At 43.5% G+C, this 24523-nt stretch overlaps 1 protein-coding gene across 2 annotated transcripts in view; it reads left to right on the top strand.

Annotated features, from left to right (window-relative positions):
* Positions 1 to 245: 245 nt before the first annotated feature.
* Positions 246 to 24523, top strand: part of ACVR2A (activin A receptor type 2A) — a 75155-nt gene continuing 50877 nt past the window's right edge. For both annotated transcript variants that reach the window (XM_009909438.2, XM_054177745.1), the window contains exon 1: positions 246 to 1227. In XM_009909438.2, coding sequence (XP_009907740.1) covers positions 1173 to 1227 — 55 coding nt within the window. In that variant the 5' untranslated portion in view covers positions 246 to 1172. The remainder of the gene's footprint in view (positions 1228 to 24523) is intronic.

Below are 24523 nucleotides of genomic sequence, written 5' to 3'. Positions count from 1 at the left end.
CCGAGCCAGCGCCGAGGGACCCGCCGCATCCTCCCCGCTGCCTCGCTCACCTCCGCGCTTCCGAAGAAGCCGAATTCTCCTAGAAGCAGGGAATCGAGGAAGGAAGGATTTGCCACAAAGAATCTATCACCCTCCTCCCCAGCGGCTGGATACTGATTTTTTTAAATTATTTTTTAAATTTTTTTTTTCTTTTCAGTCACTCTTCAGTGTTTAAATACCAAATATAGCCTCTTGGGGGGGGTGGGGGGTGGGGGGGAGGGGATGGAAATCTCGTAGAAGAATTGGAAATCTTGCTGGGATTCGGGAGTGCTGGTGTTACACGGCTCGGGAGAAGGACCGCGGAAGGGAGATGAGCGGCTCTCGCTGACTGGCAGAAGGACTAGAAGAGATTTGCCACTTTGCGGGGAGCCCGAAGGTTGGTTTGGTACCAAACTGTTGTTTCTCCCCCTTTCGTCTTCTGGTTAACACTAAATCCTACAGCATTAAAGAAACCCGAAGTGTTGCCCACGTGTAGCCGGTGGCTCGCTGCTTTGTGTCTTTGGTTTTGTTTTGTTTTTTAAGGTGATTCTCCTCAAGAAACTGACAAAACTTCCTCCCTTCACCCGGAGGCTTTTTGAGGTCTAGAACTGGAATGGAGCTGCTTCGGTCCCAAACACTACATGTTGTCTGAGGGGGAGCCAGGACGAAAACATCGTGTTTGCTGATCGTGATACGACTCCCCAGCACTGGGCACCCACCAGGGGTGATGCTTCACGGAGCTTGATGTGGAAAAGTGAAGTTGGAGAGTGCTCAGAGACTTCATCGTGTCCAGCAGCTTAATTGTTGACTTGTTTTATTTTCTTTTTTTCTTTTTAATTGGATTCGTAGCATACTTTTATGAATTAAATTTTGCCACCGTTTGTACAGAAGCCAAATGACACGTGTGTTTTGAAACACGGTTCCAAATACATCCATCCATCCCTCAAACCGGATTCTCGCTAGGAAGAGTCAGAGGGAGCTCGCCAGAGCCTAAAGAAATCTGATTTTACTCTTTTCCTGAACACTTGCCTGCTGCAGAAATGTTGCTATAGATTGCTTTATAGCGGTTCGGCAAGAAGGGAGATTTTTCCAGCTTGCAGGACCTAGGAAACTGGATGCTTAAAGTCACTTAAATGTTTTAACAGCGTTGGAAAATGGGAGCTGCTACTAAGTTGGCGTTCGCTGTTTTTCTTATCTCTTGCTCTTCAGGTAAGTGATGGATCTTGGTTTTTTTACATGCAAGGCTTTGGGGGCAGCGCTTGAAGGCTTGAAATAACTTTGTGCGTTAGCAGGAATGAAGGGAAATATTTCTTCTTTTTGTTTTTTTTTTTTCAGGTGATAAATGTTTGGGGAAGGTGGGGTCTGTAAAGGCAGAAGGTGGTTTTGTTGTTTAACATTTATGTAAGGAGTACTTTTAAGGCGTGCAGCGCTCGGATCTCTGCTCAATTGTGTGGAACAAATGGGGAGACATGACCACCTAGTGTCACATACAGTAATCCGGCAGTGCAATTTACTGGTGCTTCATGGCTTTTTAAATAAGAATAAGCCAGCTTGAACTGCTCTTAACTTCCATTAGATCTCTCATTCCGCACCATTCACTGGTGAATGGCAACCTTCTTTAATGCTTCATTAGTTTACAATAGGTCCCACTCTGACGGCATCAGCTCGTCCTTTAATGATAGCGAGGGGGGGGGTGTGGATGGTTGGATGTATATGCACGGAATTGGGCTGAAAAAGTCGAGTTTCGGCTGCTAAACAATAAGCAGGAAGGCTTTGTATTTGGCTACATCACTGCCTCGTAGTGGAAAAAAAAGGGGAAAAAAAGAGAAAAGCTGCACCTGTTCTTTTTAAACCAGTAAAACTTGAGCTTCAAAGGCCAGCTCTCGAGTCTTGAGAGGCCACGGGGTGTGCGAGCTTCCTCTCGCTGCTTCAGGAGGAAAATGGTTGTAGGAGCAACCAGTGGTTGGGGGAATTGTTGGTATAGTTCCGCTGGAAGCGCCGGCAGTTTCACACACGAACTATTAGGTGTGTAACGGGTCTAATAGTATTTTAAGTAGCAAGCCTGGCACTTTTCTGCTGACGCTTTCGATGTGTATGGAGTCCTCTGGGTAGGTCTGGATATGATCTTTCTGTGCAAAGATACATCCTTGCTTGTCAGCCTGAAAGCTGGCAGAGGAGTGCTCAGCTTTCCAGTGCAACCAGTGTAAGGCACTAATGAGAGCCATATAACAATGCCTTTTAAAATTTCAGTGTTATAATGCACAGGATTTTGCTGAACAGGACGTTTTCTTGTGGTTAGTAAATGGATAGTCTAGTCTTGTGTCTGTAGTGGTATTGATCTATTCCGTGTGCACTAAATGTGCTGTGAAATGGTGAGCGCTGCCAGAAATAAACCGAGAGAAAAGAATCCGTTTTGTTGTAACCAGATAAATAACAGAGCAGGTTAAGGATAGACAGAGCTCTGTGTGGGGCTCGTTTGTTTTTTTATTAGGGTAGTCCATTTCTATGAAGTAAAACACGATTTCTTCTGGCAGTTTGGTCTTACAGTAGAAGCATATCTTCCATCTTTTCTTAATACTTTATTTTTGAGTTACTCGACCAACATTCCTCTTAATTCAGGAATATTTTCTGTAAGGAAACTTCCCTCTTCCCCCCCCCCCCCATCACTGACAGTTCCTGAAAGACTTGATGCCATCTGCTCCTCATGTCTGTCTCTCCCTTCCTTGTCCTTCTATTAAGATCTTTTTGCCTGGAGCACAGAATAGTGCTCCTGTTGACACTACCTGTCCTTACTATTAAAAAGCATGGTTAAGCAACAACCCCCCCGCCCCCCAGCTTTTCTTTTAGCATTTCTTGCTCGGGTTGTTCTTGTTAAGTTAAATGTTTCTCTTGTGAAGATGGAATTCATCTTTGCTACATGAGCAGGAAACTGGCTGCAATTCGGGCTGCTTCTCATGGTAATGACATTGTTGTGGTGGTTTTTCCAGTATTACACGTTAAGTGTTCCGGCGTTTAACAATTGTTAAATTATTTTTCACCTCGCCTAAAAAGGTGTACAGCATCCACAGTCCTGGGGTAGGTCTAGAAATACGGAAATTGAACAGTAAGCTTTGGCTTTTACCATCAAAATCATAAGGTTATGTAAGCTTTTCCTCACAAAGTACAGACATTTCTTCTATCAGCTATGACTATTTCACTTGCAAATTACACCTGATCAGTTGGTTCTGGTATCATCATCAGTAAAAGAAGGTGGTTTTTCCTCCCCCCCCCAGTCTTTAATCTGAAAGAAAGCCTGCCAAAGCAATATTTAAGGAGGTTGGCAGCAGCTGAAGAAGTCCTAGAGCTCAGGTGTGAAGAAGTCTTTCTCCCATATGCTGTTTTCAGCCATCCTGAGTGTGTGGCTGGAAAGAGAAGTTGGTTTTCTTTTAACTGATTTTTTTGTTTGCAGCTCTCTTCTGTAGGTGTTTACACAACCATTTAATACTACTGTTCTTTAAGTAGGTGAAAATGTTGTGGGTCACTTTTCCATGTGACAAATGTGGAAGTGGTCTATCAGGTTGAAGGCATTTAATTTCACTCTCTAGACTGCTGCATGAAATCCTCTGAATGCACTTCACATGGATTGCAATTTCCAGTGAAGCTGCTTATCTCTGTTAAGGAAGAGAAAATATTTTCCCCTTCTGACTAAGATATTTGCAAAAGAGCATCTGTGTTATGTTATTAGGCTGTAAAATATTTGTAGCTGGTTGGATAAAAGTGGGTGTAGGTTTGCACCCATTTGTGCCAGTTGGAGAGGATGAGATAAATGCCTGTTAACTAAACATGAAAACAAAGTGCCTGGGTCAAGGTTCTCCTTGTGCCCTCTAATAAACTTTTATATAAACCTGTGTGTGTTTCTGATGAGTGGAAGATCCTGAAGTAATAATGAAATACTTAAGAACAACTCAGTATGCTTCTTGTGACTCTCTTGTAGGTGAGGCAAGATTGTATGTGAGCTTAAAAGAGGAAAATAGTAAATAAACCGGCTTGTTCATCAAAGAACACCTCTCTTGAGATATCATCTGTCTTCTCCCCTCCTCCGAGGAAGGGTGTTTCTGTGTCCCTTAGTTTTTTCCCTCCTTGCTGAGTCCTACTTTATGAGATTTCAGGAACAGAGAGTGTATGCTCTGATAATTTCCTGTGGTGTTTCTCCATTTATATCCTCACCAACTGAAAACGTGGGAGATGTGGAAGTAGTGGCTTGCTTTAACCAACATCCTCTGTTGTGGCTACTACAGTTCTTAATATCTCATAGTTCCTTTCTGGTACTTTTCCAATTCCATGCTTCCCAAACCTATTTTCCTCTCCTGAGTTACCTGCTCAGCCTTTGGGACCTTTGGTAGCATCCTCAAAGTCGCTCTGCACTTGTGAGTCTTAGGGGGGACAAGACATAGATTTGTTAAAACTCACATGAGCTTCACACTAAAATTCACTTCAGCAGAAGAAAACACATCGGAAGAGTCTTGGTGCTCTCTTTTTTTTTTCCCTAATGCTGGATCATTCTCAGGAGGTCTTGAGTAATTTTGTGAAAGGAAATGGCATATCAGAGAGCTTTGTAGTTGAAGCATCACTTCCACTGTGTGGAGAATGTTTTATTCTGTGATACTTTAATTTGTTCTCCTCTCTCCCACCGATTATTATCAAGGCAAATTTTGGGTTTTCTTCCCTTTTTTTTTTCTTCCTTCAAAAACATCTAGATGGAATTCTGAAGCCCAAGAAGCTGCTACTCTTCCAGAAGCTGCAATGGTTGGGTGTTCTGAAGGAATTGAGGGATGGGAGATGACTTTTCCTCCCTCCCCTTTCCCCCCCGTTTAATTTTACGAGTGAAACTCTTTCGCATGTCCTTTGATTATGATTTCGATAGCGCTTAGAAATGCTGCCCAAGGTCTAGGAGAGTTGGTTGTGAACTTGTCTCTGCTGGTATGTTCTCTGCAAGCTGTCCATGGCCGTGGTTGGACTCTAATCGCTTTATTGCACAGCAGAGCAATAAACCACTTCAGACTTGGTACTGCTTTTAAAGTAAAATCCTGCTCAAGATTCCTTTTTTATGAGTGTACATGTTTTTGTGTGAAGTGTACTTGGGCAGTACCCCAGCACTCCTGATGCTGCTGTTGGGAGCAGGACTTGCCAACCTACTTCAGGCTGTTTTCATGCTTAGAAACATTTGCATAGAAGTAAATGTTGTGGGGCTTACAAAGTTTCGTGGCTCCGGCTTGACGTTGTAACTGTGACTACAGATCAAAACTCTGTTACTATTCCTATTGTAATCTGTTAATACTTAACAACAGTTATAAACTCGAAATCTTCTGGGGTATGAAAAATAGCTGCTGATGCAGTCTCAGAACATGCAGCTGTAGCTGTAGTGGAGTTCTGCTTAACAAGTGTTTGCAGAGAGGTGCTGTTGTCATGGCTTTATTTGCAGGTCAACCCTTCAAACCCACATCTTGTCTTGCAGGACAACTTAAAATAATTTTACTTGAATGCTTACGGTGGCAGGGGGGAGTGTTTTGTGTGAGGGGAGAGCTGTTTTGGCTACACGGGGGTGCAAAAAGTAACCACTGCTGCTGTGAATAATAGTTTTCAGCTGGTTTTAATGGAGAAAATGTGAATGCTACTTCTGTTTCCCTCTCACTTTTCTGGAATCTGGAAGCAAAATCCCTTAGGTGATGGTTTGAAGGATTTTCAAATGAGCATTTGCAAGTAAGGATAGACAAATAGTTGTGATTGATTTTCTATCTAACCATTTGTTTCAAGTAGGGAGGAAATTGACAGCAACTTCTGTTCTTACCAGTTCTGTCTTACTTTCCAGCCTTCTACACTTCTACTTTTCACAATCCCTGGCTTTCAGCTCCCACAGCTTACTTCCCTTTGAAATGGGAATTAATTTCTATTCCAGATAATTACTGCAAAATTTTTACACCGTGGACACAATTTGCAAAAGGAATCTTTTGGAAACCAGTCTGATTGGGAGCCAAGATAACAGCAAGTTTTGGGTACTTACCCCTGGGAGAATCTGGAGAACAGTCATTATAACGTGATCTGTGAAAAGAGAGGCTGACAAGGAATCTGATTGTGGAAGAGAGTTCTTGGTGGAGGGGAGATGCATTTTCACCACTTAATTAACAGAAAACAGATTAATGCAAGTGTCTGCTCGAGCTGGTTGGTGGAATACATGGTCTGTTAGCTCTCTGATGTGCCTGAAAATGAGAACTCTTTAAAAAGATCAAGAAAATTACCAATTTTACAGCCAAGTTCTTGCATGATGAAATTTTAATCTGTTTTTGTTGCCTTGGTGCTTAAAATTCAGCACATCTTATTTCCTGTTATTTCCATATGGAAATTGAAGTGTTGCTTGATGCCGGTGACTTTCTGTGGCATCTCTTATCTTCTGTTCCCTGCACTGCCTGTGTGGTGCTGGAGGTTTTTTCTTAGAAACAGTCTGTGACTGTGATGCCAAACAGCAGAGCATATTTAGGCTTAATCCCACAGAAAATGAATATTTACTGCCATGTTGTTTACATTGCAGATCTTTGTGGCTAAGAAGCCGAAACCTGCATTAGATACATCAAATACTACGGTTGTTGGTAGAGAGAGAGCAGAGAAGGGTTCACCCACTGCAGTAACTGTTGTAATAGTTTCACAGTGCAGCAAACCTCGCTGAGAAAGGTCAACATTCATGGTTTGCTTCTGAATTTTCCCAGCTATAGCTGTAACTGGAAGCAAGTAGTCTGGCTAGTGGAAAAAAAATACAGACCATTTGCTTACTAACAGGAGGTATAAGTCTTTGGTTATGTGGTTAGAGGTATTTGAGAAACACTTGGAAATGAGGGATGCATTTGTGGGAAGACTGCCTGCTCCTGCAGCCAGAAGCAGCTAGAGGTACCACTGGTATTGTTAGGATGGCATCTGCTGAGGCTGGGCCTTGGAGGTGTGAAGTACTTCTATGGACCCACCTCTGGTTAGTGCTGTCACAAAACCCTGAATTGCTTTACACAGTTCAGTGGAAAAAAAAATCTTCTCTTTTAATCTGACCTCCTGTTCCACACTTCTCTCAAATGAATCCCATCTCCAGGCTCACCATCAAGGCTGAGGGAGGGTGGTAGTCTTCACCTCGATGGCACTTTCTTTATTATGGTCTTCCTGATGAACTCTGCTGCTGCTTTTGGGCAAAGCTGCTGTTAAAGAGAAAATGAGCAAGTGACACACTTGGGTTGATGCCAGCGAAGGTCCAAGTGATGGCTGTGGAACCTAGAATCTTGGTGGCTTCACATTGTAGCAGCATTGTTGGGTTTGGAGAGTGAATCAAGTACATTGCTGGATTCTAAAACCTTGCCTTGTAGCAGTATTAATGTTCTTATGTTCTACTGGTTAAATTGGTGCAAGGTAATCTTGTTTCCACCAGGATGCAGAGGTAGTCTAAAATTGTAATTAATTTCAGTGTTACTGAGAAGGATTGTGAGTATGAAACTCCACTGACTCGACCTTCATATGATGTGGGGTCCCTTCAATTGACAAGAAGGCTGTATGTTGAAGTAATTTCAATGGCTACATACCACCTCTTGCAGTTCCTTATTTTGTTAAGGTGTAATTTCTGAAGCTGTAATTAGGTGGTGATTGAACTCACAATGCTGAAACCAGAATGTAATTAAAAGCAAGCCCCTGTATACTCTGAACTGCAATGGTTGGGGAAGAAATGCCAAAATAGATTTATTTTTCATTGCTTTTATAAGTCTTTAATTACATGAGGGAAACATTGCCTGTAGTTGATGAATTGTTGACTGAAAAGTAAGATGCTCTAGAAGAATCAGCATTTCATAGATGCTGGATCTTAGCTAAAATGAGGAGCAAGGATATTTTTCCAACTTCTTTTGTTTTCTCAGCTTCGAGGTACTCATCATCTAAGCTGAAATGAATGAACATTGTATTTTGCATATACCAAGGGTAGATATTGATGAGCATTGAGAAGATCCCTTCTGGGGCTGCTTTTCTCCAGGCTCCACAGCCTTTCTTCCTCACAGAGATGCTCCAGGCCCCTCAGCGTCTTTGGAGCCTCCAGTAGTTCCCTGTCTCTCTTGACCTGCAAAGCCCAGAACTGGGCACAGTACTCCAGATGTGGCTTCTCTAGGGCAGAGTAGAGGAGAAGCAGAACCTCTTGACCTGCTGGTCAGACTCTTCTTAATGCACCCCAGGATTCCACTGTCTCTAACAATAACAGCAAATCAGTTGTTTTACTTTGTTAATTCTTAACATTGGCATAGTTTAAAGTTCATGACTGAATGGTTGAGACCTCTGATTTCATTTGAAGGTTTTGTTTTCACTATAATTGTTTTGTAGAGTAAGAGTCTGTATTGCTCAAATCTTTGTTGCTTTTCTGTAGCTTCAACACTGCACCTTCCATTCCTAAATGGAGCATGTTCTGTGTGTTGTCACTTCACTAGAACAGTTACTTTTTATAACTGAAGTTGCCAAGTTTCTTGTGGCAGAATGACTTAACTCCTTAGCCTGGAGAAAAGCAGCCTGCGAGAGGATCTTCTGGATGTTCAGCAAGAGTTGAAGGGTGGAGGAGCTGGAGGATGGGACCTTCTCAGTGGTGTCCAGTGACAGGACAAAGGGCAGTGGGCACAAGCTGGAACCCAGCAGTTTCCACCTGCACAGGAGAAGAAACTTCTTTGCTGTGAGGGTGCTGCTTCTATAGAATAGAATTAACCAGCTTGGAAAAGACCTGGAGCTTTGGAGTCCAGGGGAGGCCGCAACAGTGATGCAAGGATTGGAAGCTCTTTGTTATGAGGCCAGGCTGAGTTTGGGGTTGTTCAGCCTGGAGAAGAGAAGGCTCCAGGGAGACCCTATTGGTGTATTATCTGTTTAGATCCTTTTCAGTGACATCCTTGCCTTTTGAGCACCCAGCTTTCTGCCTGTAGACTCACTGAGGTGCCTTACCCCACTTCTTCCAGTCCATAAAGGCATGAAACATGATGGATCCCTAAGGTGGGTAGGCATTTGGGAGGCTCCACTTGTGATGCTTCCCATCCTGCTATGGACATGTTCCTCAGGGGAACTGTTCTGTTCCAGTTGTGCTCTGATTGTATCTCAACCTTTATTTGCTAGTTGATTTTAACTTTGAGTAGCTTCCTTCCTTTAGGTGGCTTCCCAACTGGTGATTTGGAGGGGTTTTGTAACTGAAGCCATAATAGCATGACCTTATTTTTTTTTCAGGTTCAGAGTTCTTATCTAGATAATGCTAATCTCTAGTTTCTAAATACTGCCTGAACCATCCTTGTGGGCTTTATTCTCTCAGCTGTATTTTTGAATACTTGGGTTTCAATAGCAACATCTACACTGAAATTTAATCTGCCTTTAAGAGTTACTTTAAAATGTAACCCATCATTTTATCAAGCCTTCCAAGATAGAAAACTGTTTCCTTCTAGGAATTTTGGGGCAGATTAATATAAACAGGGCAGTGGTTTCATTTTGTTGTGAAGTGGATGAGACAAAATTAAACTTTGCAGCAAGGAAGTGTTAATTTCACTAATTTTGGGTAGTTTTTGTCAGCAGAGGGTACAGCTAGTTCTCTTTCCTTCACAGCAATTACATGATGGAAGAGTTTTCTTTAAATATTTCCTTGTTTTAGGGCAGAAAACCATTTAGGCTGGGAAAGTTGTCCACAACTGTGTGCATTTCTGGAGTTTCTAATAATGATAATTTAGATCTGTTGTCATCATTTGTTTATAAACCTGCCTTAAAAGTGGGCTAGAGATAAGCACTGCTTAAATATGGCAATCTTCATTTTCTGACCTTTAATTTTTGGAAAGGGTCTGTTTGTCAAGTTCTCTTCAGGGGTAACTGTTTCATTAAGTTTAACACAAAGCCTGTCAAAAGGGTTGTCTTAAATGGCTTTTTAAATGTTGGCCTTGGGTTAAATTGTAACTTCCTGTGGCACATACTGGGAGGGGGCAGATCCCAACAGATTAAGCTTCATCTGAGTTTGCCTGTTCAAAATGCTCCATATCAGTAGTGAGATCACATGTGCCACATCTGTACCGAGAGTGAGATATGCAACCATGACTAATTTGTGAGAGGTTATTGAAAACCACAAGATGGTTTTACTTCAATTCCTGCCCCTCAGATAAATTCCCCCTTCCCTAAATAAGAGAACAGCCCCAAACTCATCCCTGAGGAGTAATTTACCAACACTGGAAATACCCTGTCTGGAAAAAAACAACCCCAAACTACTGAAGAGTTTGGTGACATTCTTGTTTCTGCTTTAACTGCAGATGTCCCTGCTGACTGCAGGGGGCTTGGATTAGATCACCTTTAGAGGGCCCTTGCAACCCAAACCATTCTGTGATTAAGAAGTTTAGTTTTAGGATGAGGCCTGTGCGTCTGAGAAGCTGGGGCAAGAAGACGTGTGTCCATCTGGTAAGGCAGGAGGTAGGCAGAACTCTGTCTGAATCACATTTGATTAGATCAGAGGCTTTCAGGGAAGCCAAGGTGCCCAAGGGCTCACATTTTATTCCAGTGGATATAGTGAATCTCATGAAAGATCTTGATGCTCTGGTGTACAGCTGCATTTCTCCCAGTAGCTTAAAACCATTCTGATGGGTGGCAAAGAAAGCAAAATTCATTTTGGTTGGTGCTTGTTCCTCTAAGTGAGGGGATTGTGCTTTGAGAAATTGAACTGAAATCCCATTCTGTCTCCCTCAAATGATTATTTTTTCTGTTCATTTTAAAACAAATTACATAAGTATTCCTTTAATAAGATGTTTGGAATTGCCTAGAAAATGCATTCGAATCATGTTTGCACCTACTGGGACACTTGCTCTGGAGATTTTGTTTGAGGAAGTGACACTTTCTCCTATCCCTTACCCTGTTGAGTCCCATCAGATCCTTTGAAGGCAGAAACTTTTCTAGCATCCCTTAATATACTGATTGTGCTTTTTAAGGGCACCTGTGGAGAGGCTTTACAGTAGATAATCAGCAAAAAAACAGCCATCAATGTTGGAGTAAGAACCTTCTATGGCACAGCATAAGGGGAAGGCAAGTCATGGCCTAGGCTGCATCAAGAGGAGTGTGGCCAGCAAGACAAGAGAATTCTGCCTCTTTGCTTTGTGAGACCCCCACCTCAAATACTTCATCCAGCTCTGGTATCCCCATCGTAAGAAGGACAGAGCTGTTGGAGCAAGGGCTGCAGCACCTCTGCTATGAAGATAAGCTGAGGGAGCTGGGATTGTTCAGCCTGGAGAAGAGAAGGGAGCTGGCAGCTGCCTTCCAATACCTAAGGGATCCTACAGGAAGGCTAGAGAGGGACTTCTCATAAGGGTGTCTAGATACAGGACGAGAAGGAAGGGTTTGAAGCTGAGGGAGAGTAGGTTTAACCTGGATCTTAGGATGTTTTGTATCAGCCTAATCACTTTGGTCAAAGCATGAAGCTTCTTTCAAGAGGTAATGTATAACACATCTGCTTGGACAGTTAAAATCTTACCATCTGAGTGCTAGCAGACTTTGGTATGTGAGAGAAAATGTGGATGACAAGATCTAATTTCTTCATATGTAGAAATATAAATGTGTTTGAACTTGGTTTTGGTAAGCTTCTGAGATATTCACAGGCTGACAAAGTATGCCCTGGGGGAGCCTTAGTTGACCATCTGAGCTCTTCTTCCCACTGTCTTCCTTCTAGCCAAAGTCAGTGTAATATTTCTCTGAGAGAAGCTTGTTTGCAGGCTGAGTGCTTGCTTGAAAAACCCATTATTCACATGGACTGACACGTTCAGCATGCAGTAGGTTGTAGGCTTTGATAGGAACTCTTGGAACATTGCTAATCAACTGTGAAATCCTTGTGGATAACGAAGCAGTTGAGTGTCTAGCAAGTGTCAGAGTTTGCTTGGTTGATGGTATCATTAGACAGGAGAGTTGAGCAGAAAAAGTAATTCTGAACAGAGCTTCAGTAATGAAACCAAGTTTTAGAAGCAAGCCAGCAAAGTTCATGCTTATTAATTGTCCCTCCAGTAGATCAGCCAGCTTTGAAAACCAGCTAATTAGCTTCTGCTTGTCCAGAAGGGTTCTTCGAGTTCCAGCTATGGTTGAAGGTGACAGCAGGTACTTCTTAGTGTAGCCATTAGTGGCAGCTTGTCCTGCTGTCATCTAAACCAGAGGGATTTCCTTCTCTGTGGAAGCTCTTGTTTCTCTCTGTGGTAGGAATTTGTGTGGTAAGAAGTTACATTTTCTTTGCCCAGGCATCTTTGAAGTGAAAATTTCTCTGGAATGGCCCTTTTAGATGATATTCCTAGCTCAAAGTGACCTTCTGTATTTGCCATAGTGTGAGGAAGACTGTACAAATGATCCACACTGGAGAAAAATGTACAATCTTGGCAGTGTTTGGGTCTTATCTGGGGTATTTAAAAAACACCTGCTTGGAGAAGTGAGACATTGCCTCCTTGTACCCTCTTCCTCATCCACATAGATGCTTCATGGTGAAGCTGCTCTTCACTCCTGGCTCAGCCCTCATGCACCAGCCCTTTTGGCTTTCTGATACTGTGTTCAATTTTCTGAACTAGCAGAAGTGACTTGGAAAACCAGCAACCAGGCTTCTGAAAGTAGCATGAACTGAGGAGAAGAGTTGAGTTTAAGGTTCCTTCTAACCCAAACCACCCTGGTAGGAGCAAGGAAAGGTGGATGGAAAAAGAGCTGGCAGTGAGTTTGCATGAATTTACCTAGGAAATGGATTATCAAGGGAAGATAGAATAGAATAGACCAGGTTGGAAGAGACCTTCAAGATCGAGTCCAACCTATCATTCAACAGCACCTAATCAACTAAACCATGGCACCAAGCACTCTATCAAGTCTCCTCCTGAGCACCTCCAGGGATGGTGACTCCACCACCTCCCTGGGCAGCACATTCCAACGGGCAATCACTCTCTGTGTAGAACTTTCTCCTCACCTCCATCCTAAACCTCCCCTGGCACAGCTTGAGACTGTGTCCTCTAGTTCTGGTGCTGGGGACCTGGGAGAAGAGACCAACCCCCACCTGGCTCCAACCTCTCTGCAGGGAATTGGAGAAAACAAGGTTTCCCCTGAGCCTCCTCTTCTCCAGGCTAAGCAACCCCAGCTCCCTCTCCTCCCAGGGCTGTGCCCCAGACCCCTCCCCAGCTTTGTTGATGAGACAGAGTTGAGTAGAGCTGCTCTGCATGCATACCAGGTAAGAAAGAGACCTTTTCACTGGTCTGAAACTACTGGGGGGGGGGGGGGGTTGTATGGATATCTGAGGCTTGCATATGAGGAAGAGCAGCAATCCATTGGTGAAAAGCTTTAATTGTCATCCCCCAGTCCATTGCACTTGTGGATACTTCCTAGGCAGCAGAAGATTAAGTTCTCATACGTATGGAGATCATGTCCCAAACTGGTGGAGCTGGAGCCTGTATCTGTGGAACCTGATTGAAAGGAATAGGTGCTAACACTCACTCCCAGGCTTACTGGTAACAGCGAGGTGGGAGGTGAAGAGGAGCTTCATACTGATAGAGTGGACTGCAAAATCCAGTTGCATCCCAAAATGGAGAAAACAACTTGGAAATACTCTGCAGCATAATCTTAGTAGTATCTAATTTGTGGTACTCAAATTTTAACTGCAGATTGTCCTAGAAACTTATTCTGAGCGGGTAAGCATAAAACTGCTTGCAAAAACTCTGGAAAACGTCTGATCCAAGCAAAGAATATAAACAGCACTTAAGGGTTGAGAAATGATGGAGGAAGACTGTAAGAGAGGTCCTTAAAATAACGAGCCTCGTGTGATAATGCTTGAATGTACTGAATTCAAAACACCAAACACAGCATCAATAATCACATCTGGTGGTTTTCACATCTCAGCTGAGCAGCCATGTAGCAGTTCCATCCAGGATCCTCAACTTCCCAGCCTGAGAGGAATCAATCTCATGAGCCTCCCTGAGATGCCAAGGGATCCTGTAAGAACCAGGCTATTCACCAGGAGCTTGTCATGTTGTTGCCATTACAAGTCTGAGCGTCTTTAGGCCAGATGAGCAAGGAGGTGGAACCACAGTGGTCAGGAGTGCAGAGCAGTTACAAACAATCACTGAATTGGCAGAAGCCATAAGCCAGGGAAGTATTCCAGAGAGCAGGGCACACTTCCTGGAAAAAAAGATGTGGCTCTAGCAAGTCAGGGTGAGGTTGTGGTACCGCAGAGTTGAGCTGCCAACCAAGTCTTTGGGTCACCTACCTAATCTCAGATGCCTTTTGTGAAGTAAGCCTCAGGCTTTTATTGAGCTTAGTTCAGACATTGGGTAGCTTTTAACCTTCCCTGAAACTCTACTTGGGGGGCAACTTCTGCGTTAAAATCCAAGCATGTTCAGATCAGCTTCTAAAAGATGGAGGAATCTCACATTGGGTGTTCTGTGAAACATGTTATCTTTGTTTCTTACCAGCCGTGGTCTCCTCTAGCTCAGCACAAAACCTGTCTCCCTTGCAGAGGAAGACAGACACTAAAATTCCAAGGCTGCTATCTCCAGCATCCTGTTGCATTGGCTGCCACCAATTAGCTAATGTTTAAGTTTCTTTCTGTTTAAACAAAGCAGAATTTAAAACCTTTGTTCTCTGAGGTGATGGCTTCTGCTGGTAGCACATAAGACCCTTAATGGGAAGGTTGTGAGTTCAAGCCTGCAGTGGGCAGTAGTGGCCTCCCTACTCTAGTCATGAGGTCTGTGGTGACAGGTTGGACTCGATGATCTTTGAGGTCTCTTCCAACCTTAGTAATACTACTAAATACAGTGACTTGGTACCATCAGAAAGGAGAGGCCTCTAGCTATGTTGGTTTTACTGCCCACCTTCCCTCTCTTGAAGCTGTTCATTCTTCTGCTGGCCACATAGGGGTCCTTCATGATTGACCCTTTCCTGTTCAAATCAAAATCTCCACCCTAGGCTCCCAGTCCTTGAAAAATGTGTATTTGTTGCTGGAGTTGTGTGTTTGTAGTTTCAGGAACTGAAGTGTCTCACAGAAAAAATGCAGTAACTTGTGGAGGTAGGACAAGTGCATGGCAGTGGAAGCAGGCAGGACAGCTCTGGCTCTCACACTCTTCATATCCTTTTCTAGCATTCCACACACAGAAAGCACTTTGCCTCTGGTTGTGAACTGGTCTTCCAATGTGCCAGTTTGGCACATTGGAACAGCTTATTAGTGCAAGAGGAGGCGGCAGGGCTTTGGTGGGACTCATGTGAGCTGCTGTAGGATTGCAGCCACGGAGAAGCTGGGGCCACTGGACGTGAATGAGTGTAAAATTCCCTGGTCAGATGATCTTCAGTCTGTGTGGAATCTGACAACTGAAGGCTGGACCACCTCTTGCTAGCTGCTGAGCTTTAGACAAAAAGCTGTTTTGTGGAATTTCCAGTCACTGCCTTCTACTGGAGAGCAAATTCTTCAATATGTCTGTTTCTTCAAGGAAAAAAAAGTGTTGATCATCAAAATGGATGGCCTCAAGCCTGGCAAGGAGGGTCTGGGTGGAGGCATCATGGCTAGAAATCTAACTTCTGTGGGCAGGAACTCACATTTGTCATGCTTGCAGTTTCCTGGTGATTAGCTTAGGGCAACTCTTGGCTCTTTGGTTAGGAGTTACCTATTTCTCCACTGACTGTACAGGAAACTTGGGTACCTGGGTTCATGGTGTTGCCCATCTCGGTATCTGCGCACAAGTATCATGTGAGTCAAATAAACCATAGTCGGACTGATCCTTCCACCTGCACTCCTGAACATCCTTGTTAAGTATTTTCAGGGTGTGAGCCTCTTGTTGTTCAGTTTGTTTTTCAAGGAACCTTTTGTTCTAAGGATGGGAGCTTGGAAAACTCAAGGGTTCTTTGTATTCAAATCCCCAGTCTTGTTCCTCCTGTAGGGACAGAACAAACCACTCCTAAGAACTGTACATGGGGAAGCTGAGTCAGTGGTACTGTTGGGCCACTGATTTACCAAGTATCTGCTGCTTGTAGGTAATCATTCTTCTGGGGGTGGGGTGGCGGGGGGGAGAAGCCACAAACAAAACAACAACCAACCAGTAAACAAAAATGAGAAGCCAACATTTTTTTCCTTCTCATTTGATAAGGCTGCTCTCCTGTTGACCTTTGTGATACAGCTTTTTATGGACTCATAAATATTTCTCAACTACTGCAGAATGCACACCTTAAACAGATGAGACATGAGACTTCTCCTACAACTTTTATTTTCCTGCAACTGTGAAGCTTTGGTGGTGGTGGAGAATTTATTGCTGAAGGAATTCCTCACTCATGACCTGAGAAATGCCTGTTTCTGTCTGAGCAGAAGCACTCCTCCACCAAAGACAACATCTGGCAGTAGGAGCCCTTAAACTTCTGTTCATGATTTTCTGTGTCAGATACTCCAAGTTAAAACTTAGGAAGCTGTCTTAAGCAAGGTGTGATGGGGATTGGTAGCTATCCTAAACACAGCATGAAGCCACATCATCAATCTGGCCATTACCGTAAGCCTTTATGCATTTCCAGTAATAAAATACATTTGGATGTTGAGTTGTATGTTTTTGCAATGATTAGGAATAGTAGTGTGGGGGTTGGAAGGACCCCCTGGGGTTGGGTCATCTCAGCCCTTACTAAAGCAGGGGGACCTGCTGCTGCTTCCCTGGGATTGCAATGGCAAGGTGGGTTTGGAATGCCTCCAGAGAAGGAGGCTCCCCAGCCTCTCTGGGCAGCCTGCTCCAGGGCTCTGGCACCCTCACAGCAAAGAAGTTTCTCCTCTTCAGATGGAACCTCCTGGCTTCCATTTGTGTCCAGTGTCCCTTGCCCTACAATCTGACAAGTGTCTGGCCCCATCCTCTTGCCTCCTCCTCCCTGTTTAAATATTGACTAGCATTGATAAATCCCCTCTTAGGCTGCTCTTCTCCACTCTCAACAGCCCCAGCTCTTTCAGCCTTTCCTCCTCACAGAGGTGCTCCAGGCCCCACCTCATCTTCATAGCCTTTCACACACTCTCCAGTAATTTCCCGTCTCTTGAACTGGGGAGCCCACAACTGCACCTAGGACTCCAGATGTGGCCTGACTAGGGCACAGTACAGAGGGAGGACCACCTCCCTCAACCTGCTGGCCACACTTGCCTTACTGTTGCCCAAGTTCCATAGGATCACAGGTGTAACTTAATCTAAACTAAACATAAACAACTTCATCTGTGTAGTTGTTTTCTTTTCTCTTCTAAACGTTTTAATGACTCCCAAGTATCAGACCGGAGCATTCAGCTTTTAGACGTCATTGTCTTGTAAATCAGGTTGGGAATTTGAGGTTGATGCCCTGGACACAAGTACTTAGCAGCAATTTCTCCATCCCAATCCACCCCAGTGCACAACCTTTGTCTGATAACTATAGAAATGCATCTAGTGCTGCTTTTGGGGCTTTTGATAAGTTGTCTTTTCCTCTTGTTCAGCCTCCTGGCCAGCTGCTTCACATCAAGTGCTGCCAAGTGATTGATGAAGGTACTTTAAAGAGGAAAAGTACATTTGCTAATGATGGTAATTAGACTTTAGAACTCAGTGTTTCAGAGCATGTGGGAATAAAAAATGCTCTCACAGATGGACAAATTCAGGGAGGATAGTTTGTTCAGAGGTGCCTCACCTTGGTCTGGGTGGAACCTCCAGATGAAGTAAAGCATAATTGCTGAATACTTCTGCCAAAAGCCTTTGCTTAAACCTGCAGCTGATGTTGTCTGATGTTGAAACATTCTCCTCCAAAGGATATTTCTGGTGACAATTAGGCAAACCTGCTGCTTTTTACCTGTGTGCGTTCTTGTACCAAGCTGGCACCGGAGAAGCAAAACGCTTGGGTTGATAGATGTCAACTACTGCTTGAAAACTTTTGTCATCTTTTCCAAACAGGAGATAAGTTCTGTTCTCAGTGTTTACCCCTGGAGATTTTGGCACCTTTGTGTCTTTGAGAGAGCAACGTTACAGAAGTATTCCTTGCACTGGAGATTGCCTTTCATTTTACACTTGATCTTGTGTAACTGCTGACTCCTGCTTGGAAGGAGGGAGTCCTTCCCTTTCCGAGGGTAGGTTTCCACAGCCTGCCTTGTGCTGGACCCAGCAGCTTGTGTGGCAGAGGGAAGTTGAATCAGCAGTTGCAGTCTTGTGCAAAGTTCACTTTGCTGCATGTACCGTGTGTTTTTGAGAAGTTAAATTACAGCTCGTGTCCTAGGCAGTTCTGTAGCTGCTGCTTTTGCATAGTCCTGGCTCAGCAGGTGCAAGCAAGGCAGGTTCTGAGCAGTTTGGTCTGTGGTGGTCAGTTCATAGGAAGTGCTGGGTAGTTAATCTGCCTCTCCGAGTGTGTTTTATTGATCCCAGGCAGGGTTAATGCCTGAATGCTCTTCACACTCCTCATGTCTGAAGCACACAATGTCAGCATATTCAGTGTAAGATGCTGCTTGCTTTAAACTTGCTCATTCTGTATGACTTCAGTCCTAGTGGCGAGGAAGACATTGCAATCAGTAGGGATTAATCCAAAGTATGTATCTTGGCTTGTTTTTAAGTTGCTTTGATGTGTTGAATCCTCTGCTTCTGCTGCTTCTCTATCATTAATGTTGCTTAATAGATCAAAACTGGTTTGTGTGTAATAATCATACAGCCTGTGACTTGTACTCCTGCACTCAAGTGCAGATTTAGATTTCTCTTCCCTGCTCCTAAACAAATCAGTCATTTCTAACCTCTGGTGAAAACTTCTGGAGTTCTAATTACCTCACTTGGGTCATGGATGGTCTGAAAAGTTGCTTCGTTCTTTGTACTGTGTGCAGCTGTTGAGGTGGGTATTCAAGCAGTCCTCTTGCCAGCTTTCTCAAAGCCTTGGTTGACACATGGTAGTCTAGGTTAGCCTTACTATCCAAAATGCTGTGAAACCAGAAATTAAAGATAATTACTTAATGTTAGCCTGTGGTACAATCCACAAAGAGGTACTTCTTTGCCTCTTGCTTCCCTGCCTTCATATGTAGTGGGTGGATTGCTGTTTGTGAAGAATCCTGTGAGAAGCTGGTGGTGTAAGCAGCCCTGTAACTTCTACCATGGCTTCAGGTGTAGCTCAGGAAGTTGTGGTGAATTTGGGTTAAGTAGAGAAGGACATTAATAGGTTGAATGATAACTTCTGTTTTTTTGATAACCTTCTGTGCAGTGTAACTGAAAAATTCTTTTCTCTCTCCTACTGCCAGTGTCTGGTATTCTGCTGACTACTTAGGAGTATTTTTGAAGTCATCTGAGATAACCTGCCTGGCAGGTGCTCTCAGAAATAAACTAGTGGATTACACCTCTGGTCTTCTGTGTCCTCTTATCTGTGATAGGCAGGAAAAATGGAAACAATTGCCTCTGGGCAGGAGGAGTATGTGTGGAAACCACGTTTAGGGAACCATCTTGAGAATTCTATTAGCATGGAACCTGGGAGCTTCAACCATCAAGTGTAAGGCAGCTGTTTTGTCCAAGTGTGCAGAGGCTTTTTAATGCAGCAATAACAAGCACATTCTGGCTTTCACTGTGTTCTTGAATAAGAAGAATAAGGTCAAAATCATATCCTAAAGTGCCTTCAAGATTTCAGGTCAACAGAGGTAGTTTTCTTAATTGTTATCTATATTTAGAAGACAAATTAACTTTTAGTAGCAGGTGCAGTGCTTCCACCTGAAAGCTTTTGTTTGTGGTGGCATTTTCTGCTGTCACATACCTCCTCAATTTGTCCATGAACTTCTGGTCGTCTTTTTTTCCCCACTCACAGCCTCATGGGAAGTGTCAAAACCTGAGTTGTCATTATATAGCCACGGTGTTACTTCTTCTGGGACACGTGGTTAACTTCTCCTTCCACAAGGAAACCAAGAGCAGTGATTCTTACCTGGTAGAAAGGCCAGCTTTGCCTAGTGAACTGGAGTGCCTCTGTGTCAGGCTCCTCAGATGGAAGGGGCATGTGCTTCATGTTAGATGTCTGTAGGCTGTTAGTTTCCAGACAGCAAAGCTTGCCTTCTGAAGGGAACAGCAATTGCCAAAGCAGAGAGATCACAGAAGTGTGTGGGGGAAAAGGCAGGTTAACAGCCATAGAATCAAAAAGGTTGGAAAAGACATTTAAGTTAATTCAGTCCAAGTGTAGCCCAACTACCACGACCTAATGGTGCCACATCTACGTCTTGAACATCTCCAGGGATGGTGACTCCACCACCCTCCTGGGCAGCCTGTTCCAATGCCTTACCGCTCTTGCAGCAAAGAAAATGCTCCTCATATCCAACCTAAACCTCCCCTGGCACAACCTAAGCCAATTTCCTCTCATCCTACCCTTGAGCATGATCTGGCCAAGGGAGCACACATGTGTGAGCTACATGAGCTGGCTGCTTGGTAGCAGTGATGGGTAGAATTGCTCCCGAATAGGAAGGAATTGATAAATACATGAGTAGGGCACTAGGCAGTTACATTCCAAAACAGGGAACTTTTCCTTCTTTTCAGAAACTTGGAGGTTAAAATGTTACTGAGATTTCTGGAGATAAATTTTAGTGGTGGAGCCATATATTCATTCTGCCATGGAAAAAACCCAAACCACCAAAACAGCTAATAAAAGCTGAAGTTCATATAGTTGCAGTATGACAGAAATTAAGTTTCTCTTGGTAAGTACAACACAGAGGTAGTCTGTGTAGTTTTAGTTCCTCTATCAAATTTACCTTATCAGAATTAAACAGAGTAAAAACTTTAATAGCCAAACCCAATCCCGTGCTTTTGAAGATAAGTAGCTGAGCCCTGAGAGAGCCTCTGAGCGCTCTTGCAGCAATTCAACATTTCCTGCTTTACCCAAACACCTGGTTTTAATTTTTAAGATTGCTGTGGGCTGCATCAGATAAACAAATTGAGCAATTAGCCAGGAATTAGATGGCCTTGGTGTGGCACTGGGCACTGGAGGTGGCCCAGTTAAATGAGAAAATAACCCCATGGTTTATGTGATTGTACACTTCCTGCAGATGCCAATTTATTCTGCTGCTGTTTGATGATTTTGTGGCCACCAACCTGGCTGCCCTGGCAGTTTTGCAGAGCTCTCCTACTACCTGTACCTCGTGAGGAAACAATGAACTGAAACCCTTATGATAGTTCTCAGAGCACTCTTGTTTGCCAGAGGTGTAGGAGTTTCAAAAGGTTTGTAGAATATCCCTTTGTTAAACTGCACTTTTTAGGAGGTTAAAGTTAGCATTAATAAAAATCTGTTGTCAGGAGGACTAAAGATAGTCAATGCTTAAAATAGATGAGAGGCAAAGGAACTCCAGCTCTACAGAAATGCTGCAGAGCTTTAGGATGCTGCTGCTGCATGTGCAAGGAGCATAATACCCAAGTGCTTGCCATCCTCACTCCAGTGGAATGTTGACTCTTTTGTTCTGAGATATTACTATGGCATTGGTAAGAGGAGTGCTTAAAATTACCTATTTTGATGAGGCTTCTACTTTGGAGCTGACAAATTGTGTAGGAATCGGGAGGGGAAGACATTGAAGAATCATCTTTTTGTCTATAAATCATGTGTTATGGAAGGGCTGAGAAGTCTCCATGAATTGAAGTTAAGCAGCAGCACAGTAACTGGCAGTTACCTGCAGTGAGAAGAGATTTCTGACCTCACAGGAGTTAGTATGAAAAATCAAAATCAGTGTTTTCAGTGAATTCTGGGTGAGGTGAGCTTACCTGCAGTATCCATTTGCAGCAGAGGAATTTAACACTGGAATTTTGCATAACTCACAAATGTTGAACTGCCTGCTGAGTTCCACTATTTTTCCTCTGGGATATTAAAGCTGAGCTTGATGCAGATGTTACCAGTTGCAGTTCTTTGCTCCTGTGGCTTTAAAATGTTGTAAATTTTCACAGCTGCTGCCTTAAGTTTATAAGATGGAAATTCTGTTTGGTTTTGTGGGGATGGCTCTCCCAGGCTCTTGCTGAAGGGTGGAATGCATGGAAGTTTTGGCAGAAGGGAAAACCTGAATGTAAGATACTTGTAATCATAGAATGGTTAGGGTTGGAAGGGACCTCAAGGATCAGCCAGTCCCAACCCCGCTGCCATGGCCAGGGACACCTCACACTGCAGCAGGTTGCTCACAGCCACATCCAGCCTGGCCTTCAAAACCACCAGGGATGAGGTTCTTCTACCACCTCCCTGGGCAACCTGTGCCGGTCTCTCACCACCCTCCTGGGGAAGAACTTCCTCACATCCAATCTGAATCTACCCATTTCTAGTTTTGTTCCATTCCCCCCAGTCCTGTCACTCCCTGACACCCTCAAAAGTCCCTCCCCAGCTTTCTTGTAGCCTCCTTAACATATGGAAGACTACAATTAGGTCTCCCTCTCCTCAAGAAATGAAATGATTGGTAGTGAGTGAGTATCCAAAATCATGGGTGAGGATGGACCAGTAATAAACAAATGTGCAGAAGGAATGGAGTGTTTTTGTACTAAAGGTGGTATGTTGAATCACAAAAACATGTATACATGCACCACCACTCCAGGTTTTAATTCCCCTTTAAAATACAGGAGCAAGAAAGATTTTTTTAACAGGAAAAAACTAATAATCTGGAAATCAGTTGATTGTTTTAAGTAATTTCCCAAACCTAGTTTAAGAAACCTGTATAGAGAATATCTTTAGTACTGCCTGCTGAGTTACAGGCTTAAATGCAGAAGAGCAAACCACAGCTTCATTCACTTTTTATACCAGAATATTTGATTAGAAGGAACCTGCCATGATCCTCTGGTCCAACTGGATGGTCCAGGATTTTACAGCAGCAATGCAAAAACTATTCCACTGCTGTTCAGGAGGTTTCCTTACCAGTAGTTTCTCCTGTGCTCTCTGTCCCCAGATCCCTTATTCGGGGAGCTGCGCAAGTGTACTTAAACTCACCTTTGTTTCTCCCCCAGTCGATAGCTTTGTAATCAGTGATAAATACCTGATTGAAAGGTAATTAAAAATGCTTGTCTAAAAGAAGCATATGATTTTCAAGTAAAAGTTGTTTCTGCTTGCTTAGGAGGTGATAAGATGGTAGACTAAATGTGATTAATGTTCTTTGCAGATGTTGCTTTATATGCTTAGGCTTTCAGAAGTGAAGCAGTCTAGACTGTCTGTCTGCATTCTCCTACAGCTTTGATCTTGATTAAAACTGGTTGTATTGCATTTATCATCTTCCTTTCTTGAATGCCAGAGAGGATCTTAACTGGGTTTTTGCATGGATTTATGTTTATAAAGATATGAAGTATCTTCTTTGAGCACTGTAAAAAAAACCACGCAGTTGGGTATGTTCTACAAGTAGCAAAAATTGGTATTTTTGTGTTTTGAAAGCCTTAAAACTCTCATTTGGCTTAGTTCAGGTACAGCCAATGTTACTCAGAATGTTTCATTTGTAGGGAGTGAAACTAATTTTTTCAGCGTTGTTTTTTTTCCCCCTCCTCCTTTTAGATACCCATCTCAAGATAGGTGGTGGCTTCTTTGACTTCCTTGATGCAGTCATTTCTGTCAGGTTTGGTATTAGTGATCTGTTAATATCTGTTTCATTCTGCTGGACCAGGAGGTCTCTTGCTAGCCACCATCCTGGCTGCCTCAAGCTGGGGAAAAAGGATCAAACACAAGAGTGAGATTTGGAGTACCTGAAGAGAACAAAAATTTATCCGGGACTGGCGTGTGCCTACTAATGCCAGAGCAGATGATCTGAAAGCAGTGAGGTCCTCAGCTCTTTACTATTCAATCTGTCACTGCTTTGGGAACTCAGATTCTCATTTGGCCCCACCAAGCACAGTTAGAATTGATTTTTTTTCCCCCAAGATTTGGAATAATCATGTTTGCTGTTTATTTGCTTATTCATCAGTTGGAGATTGTATAGGAGTGACTTGAGACCACACTATATTTCATGGGGAAGTGAAGGGTTTTTTTTCAGTCCTAGAGGATGATCATCAGTAGAACAATTTGGGTAGTTCACTAAGTGTTAAAGCAGATAGGCTTTGTCTTCTGTTAGAACTTCTGTTGTTGCTTCCACTGAGTGCTTTATGTTAGTCATCATAGAATGGTTTGGGTTGGAAGGGACCTTAAAGGTCATCCAGTTCCAACCCTGCTGCCGTAGCCAGGCACATCTTAATGTAATGAAGCTGGAGGTGGGGAGATTCAGGCTGGATGTGAGGAGGAGGTTCTTCCCCATAAGAGTGGTGAAGCCCTGGCATGGGTTGTCCAGGGAGGTGGTTGGGGCCCCGTCCCTAGAGGTGTTTAAGCCCAGGCTGGATGATGCTTTGGCCAGGGGTGTCCCTGCCCATGGCACGGGGGTTGGAACTAGATGATCCTTGTGGTCCCTTCCAACCCTGACTAATACTATGCTCTTTCACTAGCCCAGGTTGCTCAAAGCCCCATCTAGCCTGGCTTTGAGTACTTCCAGGTTTGGAGTTGGCTGCTTAGAGTTGTTTGAGATGGTTGCAGCTTCTAGACTGCAGTGATGTCT

Source organism: Dryobates pubescens, chromosome 2 (genome assembly GCF_014839835.1).
Source record: "Dryobates pubescens isolate bDryPub1 chromosome 2, bDryPub1.pri, whole genome shotgun sequence".
Taxonomy (NCBI): Eukaryota; Metazoa; Chordata; class Aves; order Piciformes; family Picidae; genus Dryobates; species Dryobates pubescens.
The sequence above is the reverse complement of the archived record's forward strand: the minus strand, read 5'-3'. Positions and strand labels throughout refer to the sequence as shown.